The sequence below is a fragment of the Macrotis lagotis genome, chromosome X (assembly GCF_037893015.1).
Source record: "Macrotis lagotis isolate mMagLag1 chromosome X, bilby.v1.9.chrom.fasta, whole genome shotgun sequence".
In the NCBI taxonomy this organism is placed as follows: domain Eukaryota; kingdom Metazoa; phylum Chordata; class Mammalia; order Peramelemorphia; family Peramelidae; genus Macrotis; species Macrotis lagotis.
The window spans coordinates 41,085,421-41,100,320 of NC_133666.1; the positions used below are offsets into that span (position 1 = coordinate 41,085,421).

General features: G+C 40.9%; 1 protein-coding gene across 1 annotated transcript in view; it reads left to right on the forward strand.

The window, feature by feature from the left end:
- Window positions 1-13,763, forward strand: part of LOC141499731 (uncharacterized) — a 90,677-nt gene extending 76,914 nt beyond the window's left edge. Inside the window, exons 14-16 of the mRNA XM_074202406.1 lie at window positions 1,630-1,680; window positions 7,889-7,951; window positions 12,607-13,763. Coding sequence (XP_074058507.1) covers window positions 1,630-1,680; window positions 7,889-7,951; window positions 12,607-13,337 — 845 coding nt within the window. The 3' untranslated portion in view covers window positions 13,338-13,763. The remainder of the gene's footprint in view (window positions 1-1,629; window positions 1,681-7,888; window positions 7,952-12,606) is intronic.
- Window positions 13,764-14,900: the final 1,137 nt, after the last annotated feature.

Consider the following 14,900-nt stretch of genomic DNA (forward strand, 5'->3'; position numbering starts at 1 on the left):
TGAAGAAGGGAAGTGGGAATATGTGGAAGAGAAGAATCATTGCGGGGAGGGGGGGGCAGGGGTTGTGAAGTAGATTGTGTCATGTCTCCAGCCTTTGAAAATTAGGATGTCACTATAGCTGAATTTTCATTAGCCATAATGATAAGTCTTAATCATGCCAGAAAACTGCTATAATAATGAAAAATGATGATTTTGAAAGCCTTCCTGCCTAAATTTCTTTTGGCCCAGTTCTATGATTTCATTGAAGGTAGCGAGCATCCAGGGAGCAAACTCCCTCCCCCCAGTATTGACTGGTAACTCTTGTCCCAGATTATTAATAACATCAAACACAGGCAAATCCTTAAATGTGACACTATAAGAATATTCAGTGGGGCAACTAGGTGGCACAATGGATAGAGCATAGGGCCTGTAATCAACAGGACCTGAGTTCAAATCCAGTTTAGACACTTAATTAGTAGTGTGACCCAAAACAATTCACTTCATCTCTCTTTGCCACCCCCCACCCCCCCTCCAAAAAAAGAGAAAACAACGTTCAGTGAAGGGCTGTAAGTCCACATCCAAGGAGGACCTTGTGAACTAGTTCAGCTCTTCACTTACCCAAACTTAAGTCCCTTGCTACCTTATCCTGTCATTGATCTTGCCTGGCCAAACCCCAGCCTCTCCCACCACCTACAGCCTTCTCTTTTAAACAAAGCAGAGACCCACTGGGTCCCTTACAGTTTATGCTAGATTATCTCAAATGGGCCCACTATGTCAAGGCAGTCCTTTTACATCTCCCCAATGGATTCACTCTCCCACTCACCAAGGTGGCTTTTCCAATCCAAGACATTCATCCTTCTTCCAGTCTCTCTTGGATGTCCTCAGTTGAGAACCTAGCCTCATGGTTCACTGAGGCAACTAGTGGCACAATAGATAGAATGCTAGGCTAGGCCTCAAATCACAAAGACCTGGATTCAAATCTAGCCTTATCTGATTTCTGGCTATGTGATTCTGGGCTAATCACTTAACGTCTGACTGCTTCAATTTTCTTACCTATAACATGAAGATATTAATAGAATAGAACTCAGGGCAATTGAGAGGATTCAATGAAATAATTGTAAACAGTAGGCAATTAATAATTCCTTTTTTACTTCATTTCTTCCTTCCACTGAAAAAAGTCAGAACTATACACAGAACTACAGGTTCCTCCCTTCTCCCATTTCACATCACTCAGGTGCTTTCTACCATGTTCTCCTTCTTAACCCATCTCACAAGAAGAAGGCTTCTACATCCACACATAATCCCATTCCATCCCAGAATATTAACCTGTCCCTTATCCCCACCCTCAGGAAGCTTCAATTTTTTCCTTCCTCCTGGATGCTCCTCCATCCTTAAAACCCCTCACTTGATCCTAAATGTGCCCTCCATTTGATAGCTAAACTCCCAGAGAAAAAGTCATCGGCAATTGATGCCTCCACTTCCCTTCCTCTCAGGTTTAAGTGTCTGCGGTCTGGCTTTCAAACTTGTCTGCAGTCTGGCTTCCAAACTCATCATTCACCTGAAACTGTACCTGCCTAAATTACCGATAAGCTTTAATAATCCAATGTAATGGCCTTTTCTCATGTTACATCCCTCTTGAACTCCCTTCAGAACTTGGCACTGTCTATCAACCTTTCCTGGAGGATCCTTCCCTCTTTCTAGGTATGTATTCCAATCACCACTCATTCCTGATTCTCTGGACTCAGAGCAACTCTTGTCTCCTTTGCTGAATCTTCATCTAAGTCCCTCCCCCCATAATCAGATGTGTCTCTGGGCTCTTTTTTCTTCTCCTTTTATACTATTTCCTTTGGTGGTCTCATCAACTCTCATGGATTCAACAAGCAACTCTATGACACTCAGATCTCACTATGTATTTCTAACCCCTATCCAATACTCCAGTATTACATCTCCATGTGCCTATTGGACATCTCAAAATGAATGTTCTGTAGACATTGAATAGAGCTCCTGCCTTGGAATCAGGAAGACCTTAGTTGAAATCCTACCTTGGATACCAGCTGTGTGATGTTGGGCAAGTCACTTCATCTCAGTATCCTCATCTGTAAAATGGGGATAATAGCACCTGTCTCCCAGGGCTGTCATGAGGATCAAACCAGATAATAATGTGCTTCACACAGTGCCAAACACAGAGTAAGCACTATGTAAATATTGGCAATTATTATTATTACTTTTATTTATCTTAAACTCAACATAACACCCCCCCTTCCCCTTTTCCTTCCCTATTAGTCTTTTTTTTTCTTTTTTGGTTTTTGCAAGGCAGTGGGGTTAAGTGACTTGCCCAGTGTCACATAGCTAGTAAATATGAAGTGTCTGAGATAAGATTTGAACTCAGGACCTCTTGACTGCAGAGTCAGAGTTCTATCACCACCTCCCTTCCCCTATTACTGTTAAGGGAACTACAATCCTGCAATATCCAAGGGCTCACAACCTAGCTGTCATCGGCAACTTCTTACTCTCTCAACCCAGCAGCCAATCTGTTGCTGAATCCTGCCAATTTCTACATTCTCAACATTTCTAATAAATGCTCCCTAATCTCTGCCACTACCACCATCCAGATACAGGCCCTCATCACCTCCTAATTGGACTGTTGCAATAACCTGCTGGTTGGTCTCCTCACTCCAGCCCATTCTCCACTCACCTACCCAAATGATATTCCTGCCTGATCATGTCACACATTTCAACTTAAGTCTCCCTATTATTTCCAGTATCAAATATACATCTCTCTGTTAGGCTTCAAAATCTCAAAACCTGGACCCTTGCTCCATTTCCAGTTTTCTTAAGCTTCCTTTGCTTCTGTGATTCCGTGATGCTGGCTTTGATGTTTCTCAACCATTCTCTCCATCTTCAAACTTTGGGCATTTTCAGTGGTCATCCCTTACCTGGCTCTGTGTGCCTCTCCCCCTCCCCCTCACTTTCACCTCTTGGCTTCAGGATTGAGCTAAAACCCAACCTCCTTCAAGAACCCTTTTCTAATCCCTTTTAATAAAGGGATACTGAAAGTTCAATACAAATGAAGAATGCCATCCATGGAAACGTTAAGTCTTTCAAGAGGCAAAGCAGAAAGGTAAGTGATGGATGTCTAAAGTGGAGGCGGCCTCCTCTTTCCACTCAAGCCATGATGAAAGATCAACAGGAAGCTGTAGTGTCAATCCAAAATGGGTTTGATCTTTTCTGTACAAATAAGAGGCAAGGTCTGAAAATGAAAGTGGATGAGCAGAAACTAGAACCTGGGGAGAATATAATCATTAGGGTGGGGGAACGATATGAAACCTAAGAGCAAATACTTCAGCCCTCAGTCCAAGGCCTTGCTTAGTAATCTGATACTCTAATTACAAGTCATACTCACAGGGGTGTGCAAGTGCATGTGTTCACAACCAGCACTGATTAGAGGGGATAAGTAGGGTAGCTTACAAATAATGCTTTTTATAGAGGCAATCAGGGTAAAGTGACTTGCCCAGGATCACGAGGAGCTGTTGAACTCTCTACCCTTCTCTAACTGTTGCTCCACACAACACATTTCTAAGGTTAATTTACATGACCATTTTCTCTATCACGTTCTTATGTCTAGACAATTCACAGCAAAATAAATTGAGCTCTGAGTTGTGACTCTTGCCAGTTCCTGACATGCCAGTGCTCACCTTGAAAATTGGTTCTCAGGAGCCTGTGGGGGCTGTTCAGCACACCCTTTTCCACTTGTTTTTGTTAGGTTTAGAGATTGGATTCCTCTTTTTGGTCATTTTGAGTAGTCTTCCAGACTTTATAATGTCAAGAAAAAAAACCAACCCACTCCTTGGGAGCTAACCTTAAAAATATATGGTAGCAATAAAAGAGGAGAGCTTCTCATCAAATTATCTTCAAACCTGTCTGAAATTCCAACTTACAGCCTTGCCAACAAAAGTGAACTAAGATGCACCTCCCTGCTTTCTGTGGCCTCCCAAAGCCAAGTCTACTGATCTCCTAAGTCAGTAATCAGCTCTTTGCATCAAATATAACTTTTCAAAGGCCCCATGATACTAGACAACAATGTTTATGCTCCCTTTCGGTAGACTGCCAGTAACTTGGTATTTATTCCACTGGAGCAGGGAAAGATTTATCTGGTTTCCTTTGGTGCTTTTAATAACAGAAAGATTTTTCTTCCACCTTTCCCCAGTGACATTCAATTGCAGGTAAAGAAATTCAATAGCTTGTGGGAGTTCTAATTAGGGCCAATTATTTCTTGATTGACCCCCTTTGCTACCAAAGTACCCTATAGAATTCATTCTCTCCTCTAGAAGGAGAGCTCCAGCTGTACATCTACTTTCCAAAGCACACCTCTCCCTCTTGGGAGTTCTCTGCTTTGGAAATGACTGCAATACTTCTCTCCAGGGTAGTCAATTCCTTTCAAGGAAATGCTCTGCTTAAAAAAATGAATCGCAGTGAAGAGAAATTAGCTAGACACCTATAACATCTATCTGCCAACCCATGCAGAAAAACAACTCCCAACGAGGCATGTTCTAGACATGCATTAGGATCAGCTAAATAATATTTTTTTTTGTTTTTTAAATTACCTTTCAAAGCAACCCAGAGCTATGAGCTTCCTTATATGAATGAGGATAAGCTGGTGGGATGCAGTCTTCTTCAAATTCATAGGTGGGCAGAGAAAAACTTTGAGACATTCCAGGTCTAATTATCAATGGTCAAACCAAAAAGATCTTCACTCACAGTCAATTTCCCTTATTTCCAGTTGGACAACAAACAAATCAAGTCCTTCCCCCTACCCCCCCCAAAGTTCAAATCCCACTTCTGCCACTTCTCACCTGTGTGACCTTGGGCAAATCAATACACTTATCTGTGCCTCATTTACATCATCTGTAAAATGAAGGGAAAACTTAGTGACCTCAAAGGTCCCTTCCTTCCAGCTATAAACATATTATCTCTTATCTTTATTAAGCAACCACTGTATATAGAGCTATTGCACTAGAGTTCAGAGGAAATAAAAAAGTTTAACATAAAACACATCTAATTTCATGTAGCCTGTAGGATGTAGCATTGGGACAAGAGAAATGCATGAGTAGCTATAACATAGTATTACCTAAACTGATTAAAAAGGTGCCAGATTAGAGCAGTAGAATGGTGCCAGATGGTCTTCAATACCAGCCAAAGTCATTTGATTTTTCCTGGCTAGGTGACAGGCAGCCACTGTAGATTTTGGAGCACAGGAGTGACCTGACCTGTGTATAAGGAAATGTCTGGAAAGTATATCTGTTAAGGTTGGATTAGAGAAAGCAGAGTCAGAGACAACTACTATTAATATTGTGGGTTGTTGAAAATGAGGTCCAAATGAATTAGGGTAGTTGCAGAGGATGGAGAGTTGATTTGAGAGGGGCTAAGTGGGCCCAGAAAGATGTGGTAACTGAATAAATATGAGAGGTGAAAATAAAGAAAGAGTCAAAGACAAACCTAAGGCTAGAGTTCTAGTCAAACCCAGCCTTTACAAATGCGAGAAGTGGAAGGACATCTTGGATCCTTCCTTTGCAAGTTAACTTACTCTTTACCTGCCTCCATGACTGACCCCTTAGTCTTTTGGCCTTTGGCTTCACCTCTTGTTATCCTTCCGGCTTGATCTTCATCACCATCTTATCCAGTCCTTTATTTTCACAAGGAAGGAAATGACTTGCTTACAAGTCCCATAGGTAGAAAGTAACAGTTTCAAGTTCCAGTGCCAATTGTCTGCTCTACCTGCCTTAAAGGCAAGAAAAAAAACAGCTTCACTCCCTCTCCCGGTGGGTGATAGATTCTCCAATTCAGCCCCACATAATCTAAACCTCAGATTACCCAGAAAATGATGCAGGGGAAAGTGTTTGTCAATCTCTGTACATGGACCCTCTGCCCTGAGGCTCAAATAAAACGGGTGGAAAGCAGTTTGAAAACCTAAATTAGTGCTGTCCCAATGGTGGCAATCACGATTATTGTTTATTACTCTGACAACCATGGCATCACCACCACCAGGCTGGAGATGGCCTTGAGACTGGGCTGCCTAGAGGCACACATGTCCAGGTGTGATGAATCACAGAATTTGAAAGGTGGAAGGAAGCAGGTCCTAACTAATCTGACCTAAACCCACAAGGGATTTTCCCTACACCATACCTAAAGAGTAATTATCTAGCCTACTACGTGGGGGAATCCATGGAAGGGAGGAAGGGACAAAGGGAGGGAGGAGGAGTATCTGCCTTTTAACCAGATGCTGTACAATATTAACCCATTTGATCTTCACACCCACCCCTGGGAGGTAGCTATTATTATTATTATTATTATTATTATCATCCCTATTTGATGTACTCCTTTGTGATCCCATGTGGGGTATTCTTGGCAGAGCTTCTGGAATGATTTACCATTTCCTTAGCCAATTCATTGCACAAATGAGGAAACTGAGGCAGAGGATGAAGGGACTTGCCCAAGGTCACCCAGCTAGTGTCTGAGGCTAGATTTGCACTCAGAAATATGAATGTTCTTGACTCCAGGAATGGCACTCTCTGCACTGCATTGTCACCTAGCTACCTTATTTTGCAGTTGGGAAAACTGGGGCAAGCAGAGAGTAAATAACTCGCTGTCAAACATGAATTTGGGTCTTCCTGACTTCAATAAGTAAAAGCTGGAATCAGAAAACCTGGATTAAAATCCTAATTGATCCATTTACTGCCTAGGTGATCCTGGGGGAGTCACTCTTTTTTCCTCAGTTCCCTCATCTATTGCAATTGGAGGGACTGCACTAAATGGCCTTCATGGCCCCTTTTAACTCTTAAGTTTGTGGTACTAGCTGCCATCTTAGAAGTAATTTTCATCCATATAACCCAGAAAAGTAGTTACCACCACTATGATTATCTTCATTATACAAATAAAGCATTTGAGATTGGAAGAGGTTTAGGACCCTGCTCATCATGTTCACATAACTAAAATGGGGACAGTTTGTGGATTTCTATCAGCCATTCCATTTACAACGAGGGCAGCTTGGTACTGTGATAAGCACCCTGGATTTGGGGTCCAGTGACTTGGATTTGACTCTTTTAACTCTGCCACGTATTATTCACCTAACCTTAGGCAAGTCATTCTCCCGGGTGTCAGTTTCCCCTCATCTGCCAAACATGGAGGTACAGGAAGCCTTCCCTAACCCCTGTGAATTCACTGTTTAACCCTCTTCTAATTATTTCCTAACTATCCTATATAGAGTTTGCTCTGTAAACATTTGTTTACATGTTTTTCCCCATCAGATTACAAATTCTGAGGGACTGTCTTTTGCCTCTGTTTGTTTCTCCCAGAACTTCAGAGTGCCTAACACTTAGATGCTTAATTAATGTTTACTGAATTGAATTGGTTTGTCAAGATCCCTTTCATATTTGTGTCCACAATTTTATGATACTTAGTTGGACCTCAATAGTTCTTTAGAAGATGGGGCTCAGTTTTCACCCTCATTTAGACTTTTTTTTGGGGGGGTGGAGTTTTCTTCTTTCTAAATTGCATTTGTTATACTTCAGTGAGTTGGTATGAAACAAGTAGTAATTTGATGCTTTGGAGAAGACAAATGTCTGGCACCTCTGCATTTAGTTCCTGAGGTGAATTTTGATCACCTTCTGGAATGAATGTAATAGCCTTTTTAATGTTTAAAGTGTTTTAAGTCTCAGGGAAGCAGGAATCTACAGGAATTGATTTCTTTCCCTTTCATTCTCTGACCTAATGTATTTTTTAAATTAATTTTCACATTGTCATGATGGTCTTTATGTGTTTAATTAAAGGGAGGGGGACATCATTTGCTTTCAACCAAAAAGTATTAATTTTCTCTCAGCCTTATATTATCAGTCTGATTTTCTTTCTCTAGACATGAACCCGGAATATTATGACAAACCAACCTGCAGTGCAGACCTTGCAGGAACTGTCCAAGGTACTTACTAATGATTTATGATTTGTCAGAAGGGCCTGGGGTGCTGGTTGAGTAGGCGGGAGGAGCAGCTGACCGCAAACTGGTTTCTAAAGGTGAAATAATAGATTTCTAGAAAGCCTCACTGATTTCCTTTTATCCTTTAACAATAGTTAAGAAGCCATTATTAGGTGTTCATTAGGTGCCAAGAAATGTACTGTGCTGGGAATACAAAGAAGGGCAATTATTCTAAACAAAAATCTTCCTGGTCAACAAAGCAGGAATTAGAATTATGTGAGTCACTCTGAGGCATAAGAAATATCAAAAGCTGAATTTCAGTCTTTTTTTTTTCTTTTCCTTTTTATGTGTTTCCCTATATCCTTAATTTGGACTCATTTACAGAATGTGTTAGAAGTTTTACACGGCACTTTCCAGACAGGATCTCATTAGAACCTCATAATAACCATTATAGGGTATGTGCTGCAGCCGTTATACCCATTTTAAGGGTGAAAAGACTGAGGTTCAAAATAATGAGGGTACTTGCCCATATTCACATGTCCAGGAAGTATCAGCAGCATTTTACAGGTAAAGAAACAGAGACAATCAGGTTAAATGACTTGCTCAGCATCACATAGCTAATGAGTGTCTGGGGCTGCATTTTAACTTGTCTTCCTAATTCCAGACTCAGAGTTCTTTCTGCTGTGCTACCTAGTGATCTCTCTGTCTCTCTATTCCTCTCTGTCTCTGTCTTTCTCCCTTCATCTATCTCTGTCTCTCTGTGTTTCTCATTTCTCTCTGTCTGTGTGTGTGTGTCTGTCCTTGTCTGCCTCTTTCTCTGTCTCCTTTCTCTGTTTCTCTCCCCCTTCTACCCCGCCCCTGTGTGTCTCTGTGTCTCCCTCTCTCCCTGTCTCTCTCTGTATCTGTCTGTTTTTCTGTGTGTCTCTCATTTCCCTCTATGTCTCTGTCTGTCTGTCTCTCTCTTTCTCTCTGTCTTCCTCTGTCTCTCTCCCCTCACCCCCCCATCTCTTCTGTCTCTGTCTCCATCCCGCCCTCTCTCCTCCTTTCGTATACGTATATGTATGTATAAACATACATACATAAATCAGAATTCGGTTCCATGTTGCTCTCTGATGCCCCATGGGAGACTTGTTTTTGTTTACTTTCTCTATATGAATGTATATTCATATAGAGAATGAAGCTGGGAGATGTTTCAGAATGAGCTCTGGATTCAGTCTTACATCTGCTTACATGTGCTTTTGCACTAGTTACTTTCCCTCTGAACCTCAGTTCCCTAATCTGTAAAAAGGGAGGAGGGCAAAGTAAATATTCCCTAAGACCCCTTCTAAACCTCAAAGGAGAGATAGGTCGTAGAACAGCAATTCTTTTTAAAAAATTATTTGACTGTTTTTTGAATTTTACAATTTTCCCCCCAATCCGGCTTCCCTCCCCCCACCCCCCACAGAAGGCAGTCTGTTTGTCTTTACATTGGTTCAGTGTTATACATTGATGTTGAATGTGGTAAGAGAGAAATAATATCCTTAAGGAAGAACCGTAAAGTATGTGATCTAGCAAAATTATGTAATAAGATAACTTTTATAAAAATTAAAGATAATAGTTTTTGGTCTTTGTTTAAACTCCACAATTCTTTCTCTGGGTACAGATGGTATTTTCCACCACAGATACCCCCCAAATAGTCCCTGATTGTTGCACTGATGGAATGAGCGAGTCCATCAAGGTTGATCCTCACCCCCATGTTGCTGTTAGGGTGTACAGTGTTTTTCTGGTTCTGCTCATCTCGCTCAGCATCAGTTCATGCAGATCCCTCCAGGCTTCCCTGAATTCCCATCCCTCCTGGTTTCTAATAGAATAGTAGTGTTCCATGACATACATATACCACAGTTTGCTAAGCCATTCCCCAATTGAAGGACTTTTACTTGATTTCCAATTCTTTGCCACCACAAACAGAGCTGCAATGAAATCTTTGTCCAAGTGATGTTTTACCCTTTTTCATCATCTCTTCAGTGTATAGACCCAGTAGTGGTATTTCTGGATCAAAGGGTATGCACATTTTTGTTGCCCTTTGGGCATAATTCCAAATTGCTCTCCAGAAAGATTGGATGAGTTCACAGCTCCATCAGCAATATATTAGTGTCCCAGATTTCCCACAACCCTTCCAACAATGATCATTATCCTTTCTGGTCCTATTGGCCAGTCTGAGAGGTGTGAGGTGTTACCTCAGAGAAGCTTTAATTTGAATTTCTCTAATCCATAATGATTTAGAGCAGTGTTTCATATGACTATGTTTCTTCATCTGTAAATTGCCTTTACATATCCTTTGACCATTTAGAATAACAATTCTTAACCTAATGTCTGTGAACTTACTTTTGAAAAAAATGTTGGTAACTATTTCAATACAAGGGGTTTCCTTTAAATCCTATATTTTATATTTAGAAAGAGCATTAAGTATTTGCTAATCAGTCAACATGTATTAGAAATCCCCTATGCACTGTGCTAAGTTCTAGGACTACAAAAGAGGGGAAAGACCTCAAAGAGCTTATAGTCCAATGGTGTAGGCAACAAGCAAACAAATATTTATTAAAAAATTCTACAGTCAGGGTAAGAAGGAAATAATTGGCAGAGGGAGGGCACCAAAATAAGACAGGTTGGGGAAGGCTTCCTGTAGAAGGTGGAATTTTAGTTTGGATTTAAAGGAAACCAGGGGAGTCAGTAGATTGTGCAAGTAGTGTGCTAGGTTTTGGGAATACAAATAGAAGCCCCAAGACTTTTTTTCCTGTCTCTTTTGCTGGTTCCTCATCCTTCTCTTCTCCCTCTATATTACACTTCAGTTGGAGGTCTTATCAGATCCCATCTCCTCTATACTGGTGATTCTCAAATCTAAATTTCCTGCCCCAAAATCTCTCCTGACCTCCAATGTCACAACTCCAACTGTCTTTTGAACATCTTAAACTAGATATCTAGTAGATATATCAAACTCAACATGTCCAAAACTTAATTCATTATCATTCCCCCAAACCATCCCACCACTCCCCTTCCTTTCTTTCCCCTTATGTCAAGGACAACCACCTTCTCCTAATCCTTCAGACTCCCAATTTAGGAGTCATCCTGAACTCCTCACTATCTCTTATGCCCTGAAAGAAAGCATGACTGACATGAGTACTGAAAGACATTCAGTAAAACATTCACCCACTGGAGGAAGAGACCAAGGGGCTAGAAGTGTTGCCAGGGTGAGACAGCTATTGGAGAAGAGGGAGAGAGGTAGTCTAGGAAGTCATGGATAAGGCTATTCCAATTTTGAAGAGATTATGACTGATTTGGATCAGAGATTATTCTAAAGTGTCAATAGACATCACCAGACTCCCAAAGAAGCACATAAAAAGTTAAAAACGCTTGTGACAGAACTTTCAATTATTTATACATCTATCTAAGCCTTATGGGGGTGGACAGCTAGGTGGTGCAGTGGATAGAGCACCAGCCCTGGAGTCAGGAGGACCTGACTTCAAATCTGTAATGATTACCTAGCTGTGTGACCTTGAGCAAGTCTTATAAAAAAAACCAAACAAGTGAAAACTACGGCCTTGTGAAAACAAAAATGAAAAAAGAAAAGAAAGAAAAAAAATTGGATGTAAGCCTTATGAGGAAAGAACATTTGGTTTTAAGGTAGTTGGGTAGTATACTGGAAACAGAAAAATCTGAGTTTAAATCTTGTCTCAAACACTTACTTCAGCAAGTCACTGAACTCCTGCCTACCTCAGTTTCCTTATCTGTAAAATGGGAATCATAACAGTACCTATCTTCCAAGACTGTTGTACGATTCAAATGAGATAATAATTGTAAAGAGCTGCCTTCCTTTTAACCTGCCTCCCACCACCTGCACAGCAGCATAGAGCTCTTCTAGGGGTAACCTCCATTCCAATAATTACAGCAACACTCAAAACTATGCCAATTCAAGGAGCAAAATCCTAACTAGAAATAGAGCTAGTGTACTAACAAGAGACATTCCTCTTCTCTGTCGTTTCCCCCACCCCCACCCCCTTCCCTAGTCATACAAAGACACTGACATACTTTTAGTCTGTCTTGGTACTTGGCACCTTGTAGTAGGTTTCTAAAAGATGAGTGACTTCCCAGCTGGAAGGACAGTTTGGAACTGATGCCTAGAAGGGAAACAAAAACTTACCAAACAACTGGGCATTGTTTTCTTTTGATTTATGTTGTAGTAGAATGCAAGTTGCTTGAGGATAAGGACTATTTTCATTTTCATTTTTTATCCCAGACCCCAACACAGTGCCTAGCACTTGAGATCTAACTAGAGACTTAGTAATGGTCTGGGATAAATCAGAAGAAAGCACCATAGGGGTAACTGTTGCTGATGCCAGGGACAGGAATGTGTCCTCAAATTTTGCTGCCTGTGACCTAATCTTCAGTCCACTTGCTTGGATTACAGCTCTTCTAGGCACACTGGAAGGCTTAATAAATGTTTATGGATTGGGTGATGCACCCTGTCTACAGGGTTTAGGGCAGCTTTCTTCTTCAGTCATCATTACTTTAAGTAAGATCAAATTCCCATCAAATAGTCATGAATCTGGTCAAGGTTAGGCCTAGAATCATCAAGTTCTTTGCCTTGCTAATCTATGTATGTCCTTTTCCTTTTTTCTGTGAAGCCATAGCAGCAGAAGAAAGTAGTGGCATTTCAGAAGTTTTTGGTGTTAGCTCAGAAAAAAGCTCTCAGGCTTGGGAGCCAAAACAGGCACAAGTCAATACCCTGGAGGAGGAGTTGCCCTTCTCAATGTGGCATGCAGGAGAGGAAGCCAAGATGGAAGCCGAGGCAGTGGGAAAAAGCCAAACAGAAAACATACAAAATGTGACAAAGCCTGAGGAAGCTAGTACATCAGCAAGTTTACCTTTGGCCATGCCTGCGAAATCAACCAAGAAAAAGCTTACCATGATCAATCTCTCTGATCCCAAGCAACTGGCTGAATTTATCCATAAGAAGAAACCACCACGTGAAGTTGAGAAAAAGCTGCCTTGCCCGCATAAAGATTGTCCCAAGCTATTCAGAGATAATGCCGCCCTGCGGAAGCATATGCATACCCATGGTCCCAAGGGTCATGTCTGTTCAGAATGTGGAAAGGCTTTTGTTGAGAGTTCCAAACTAAAGCGTCATAGATTAGTCCATACTGGAGAGAAGCCATTTCAATGCATGTTCAAAGGCTGTGAGAAGCGTTTCTCACTGGATTTCAACCTGCGCACGCACATGCGTATTCACACTGGAGATCGTCCTTATGCATGCCCCCTTGCTGGCTGCCCCAAGATGTTTGCCCAGTCAACCAACCTGAAATCTCATATCCTGACCCATGGCAAGTCTAAACACAGAAAGCCAAAAGAGAAGTAAAGAAAGTGCTTTAATTCAGACATATGAGAATTCCCTTAGTTGTAGCATTTATAGAAAAGTATATTTTAGCTGTATCCATTCACATAGTTAGTTCTGTAGGATCACTTAAGCCAAGTTAAATGACTGTCTTTCCCTTGAATTTCTCTTTCTCTAAATTCTCTACTAAATAACCCACGTTTCTGCTGTAATTGAGGCTCACTCTTCTGTGTTACCACCCCATATATAATCAGTTGTCAAGTTTAATGGCTTTTCCCTCCAGCCATTTCCGGGTCTATTTCTCACTACCCATAAGATTACCACTCTCACTTCTCACCAGTGGACATTGTAACTGTGTCTTAATTGAGTTCACTGATTCAGGTTTCTCCTTCCTTTTTTAACCCAGATTATCCCTTATGCCTGAAATGTTATTTTTCCTTAATTTTAACTTAACAGATTTCTTCATTTGAAGCTCCAGTTTGAACTCTTCCAAATTCACCGAAGCTATTCGTGATTGCTGTTTGTTCAAGTAAACTTGTATTATAACATATGTTAAAAAAATATTATATCTCTAATGGATTGTAAGTCCCTTAAGGGAGGAGGTGGTATCTAAAGTAAATGTACCTCTGTATGTAAAGACTTACAGATGACAAAAAAAAATAAATGTTGGTTGACTTACATGGTTTTCAAATTCAAAGAGGCATGAAGTTTCTTTATTTTGTTATTGTCTGGGGAATATAACTCCTCTGTTTGAGTCTTTCTTACATCCAGAAGCTCCTGTTTCTGACCCTTCAAGTGGTTCCCCTAAATTCTATGAGTAGCTGGTCCCCCTGGAATATAGGCATAGCAAAATTGGGATAGTTTGCCTTTTGAGCAAGTTTTCTTTTGAACCCCACCATAACTTTCCTGGATCAATGAACTTGTTCTTTAAAAACCCATTTGAGGGGCGGCTAGGTGGCGTAGTGGATAAAGCACCGGCCTTGGAGTCAGGAGGACCTGGGTTCAAATTTGGTCTCAGACACTTAATAATTACCAAGCTGTGTGGCCTTGGGCAAGCCACTTAACCCCATTTGCCTTGCAAAAACCTAAAAACACCCAAAAACCTATTTGAATTTTTTTTTCTTTTAAATGCACATTAGGGAGGTAGCATGGTATGATGAAATGGCCACTGGTTCTCGGATCGGGGTCCTGGGTTTGAATATGCCCTCTAAGGTTTATTTCCTGTGTGACTCACCAAACAAGTAATTTAATCTCCTTAGGCCTCAACTTCTTCATTGTAAACTGAGTGGATTGGATCAGAAAACCTCAGAGGTCCCTTCTAGCTCTAAGATTCATGATCCCAGGAAACAGCAGCTAGCAATTTCCCTTGAATGCATATATGGTATTTGGTGTGTTAGATGAATATCAGCTTAAAGTCAAGAGGGACTGAAATCATTCAAGAAATACTCTTAGATTTTCCTTTGTATCTGTATATGCAGCAAAATCACATATGCCTGCCACAGACAGAGGGTTATATCCTATTAGATTTATGGCATAAGGAAGAAAGGGAACAAGTATTTATTAAGTGCCTACTCTGTGCCAGTCACT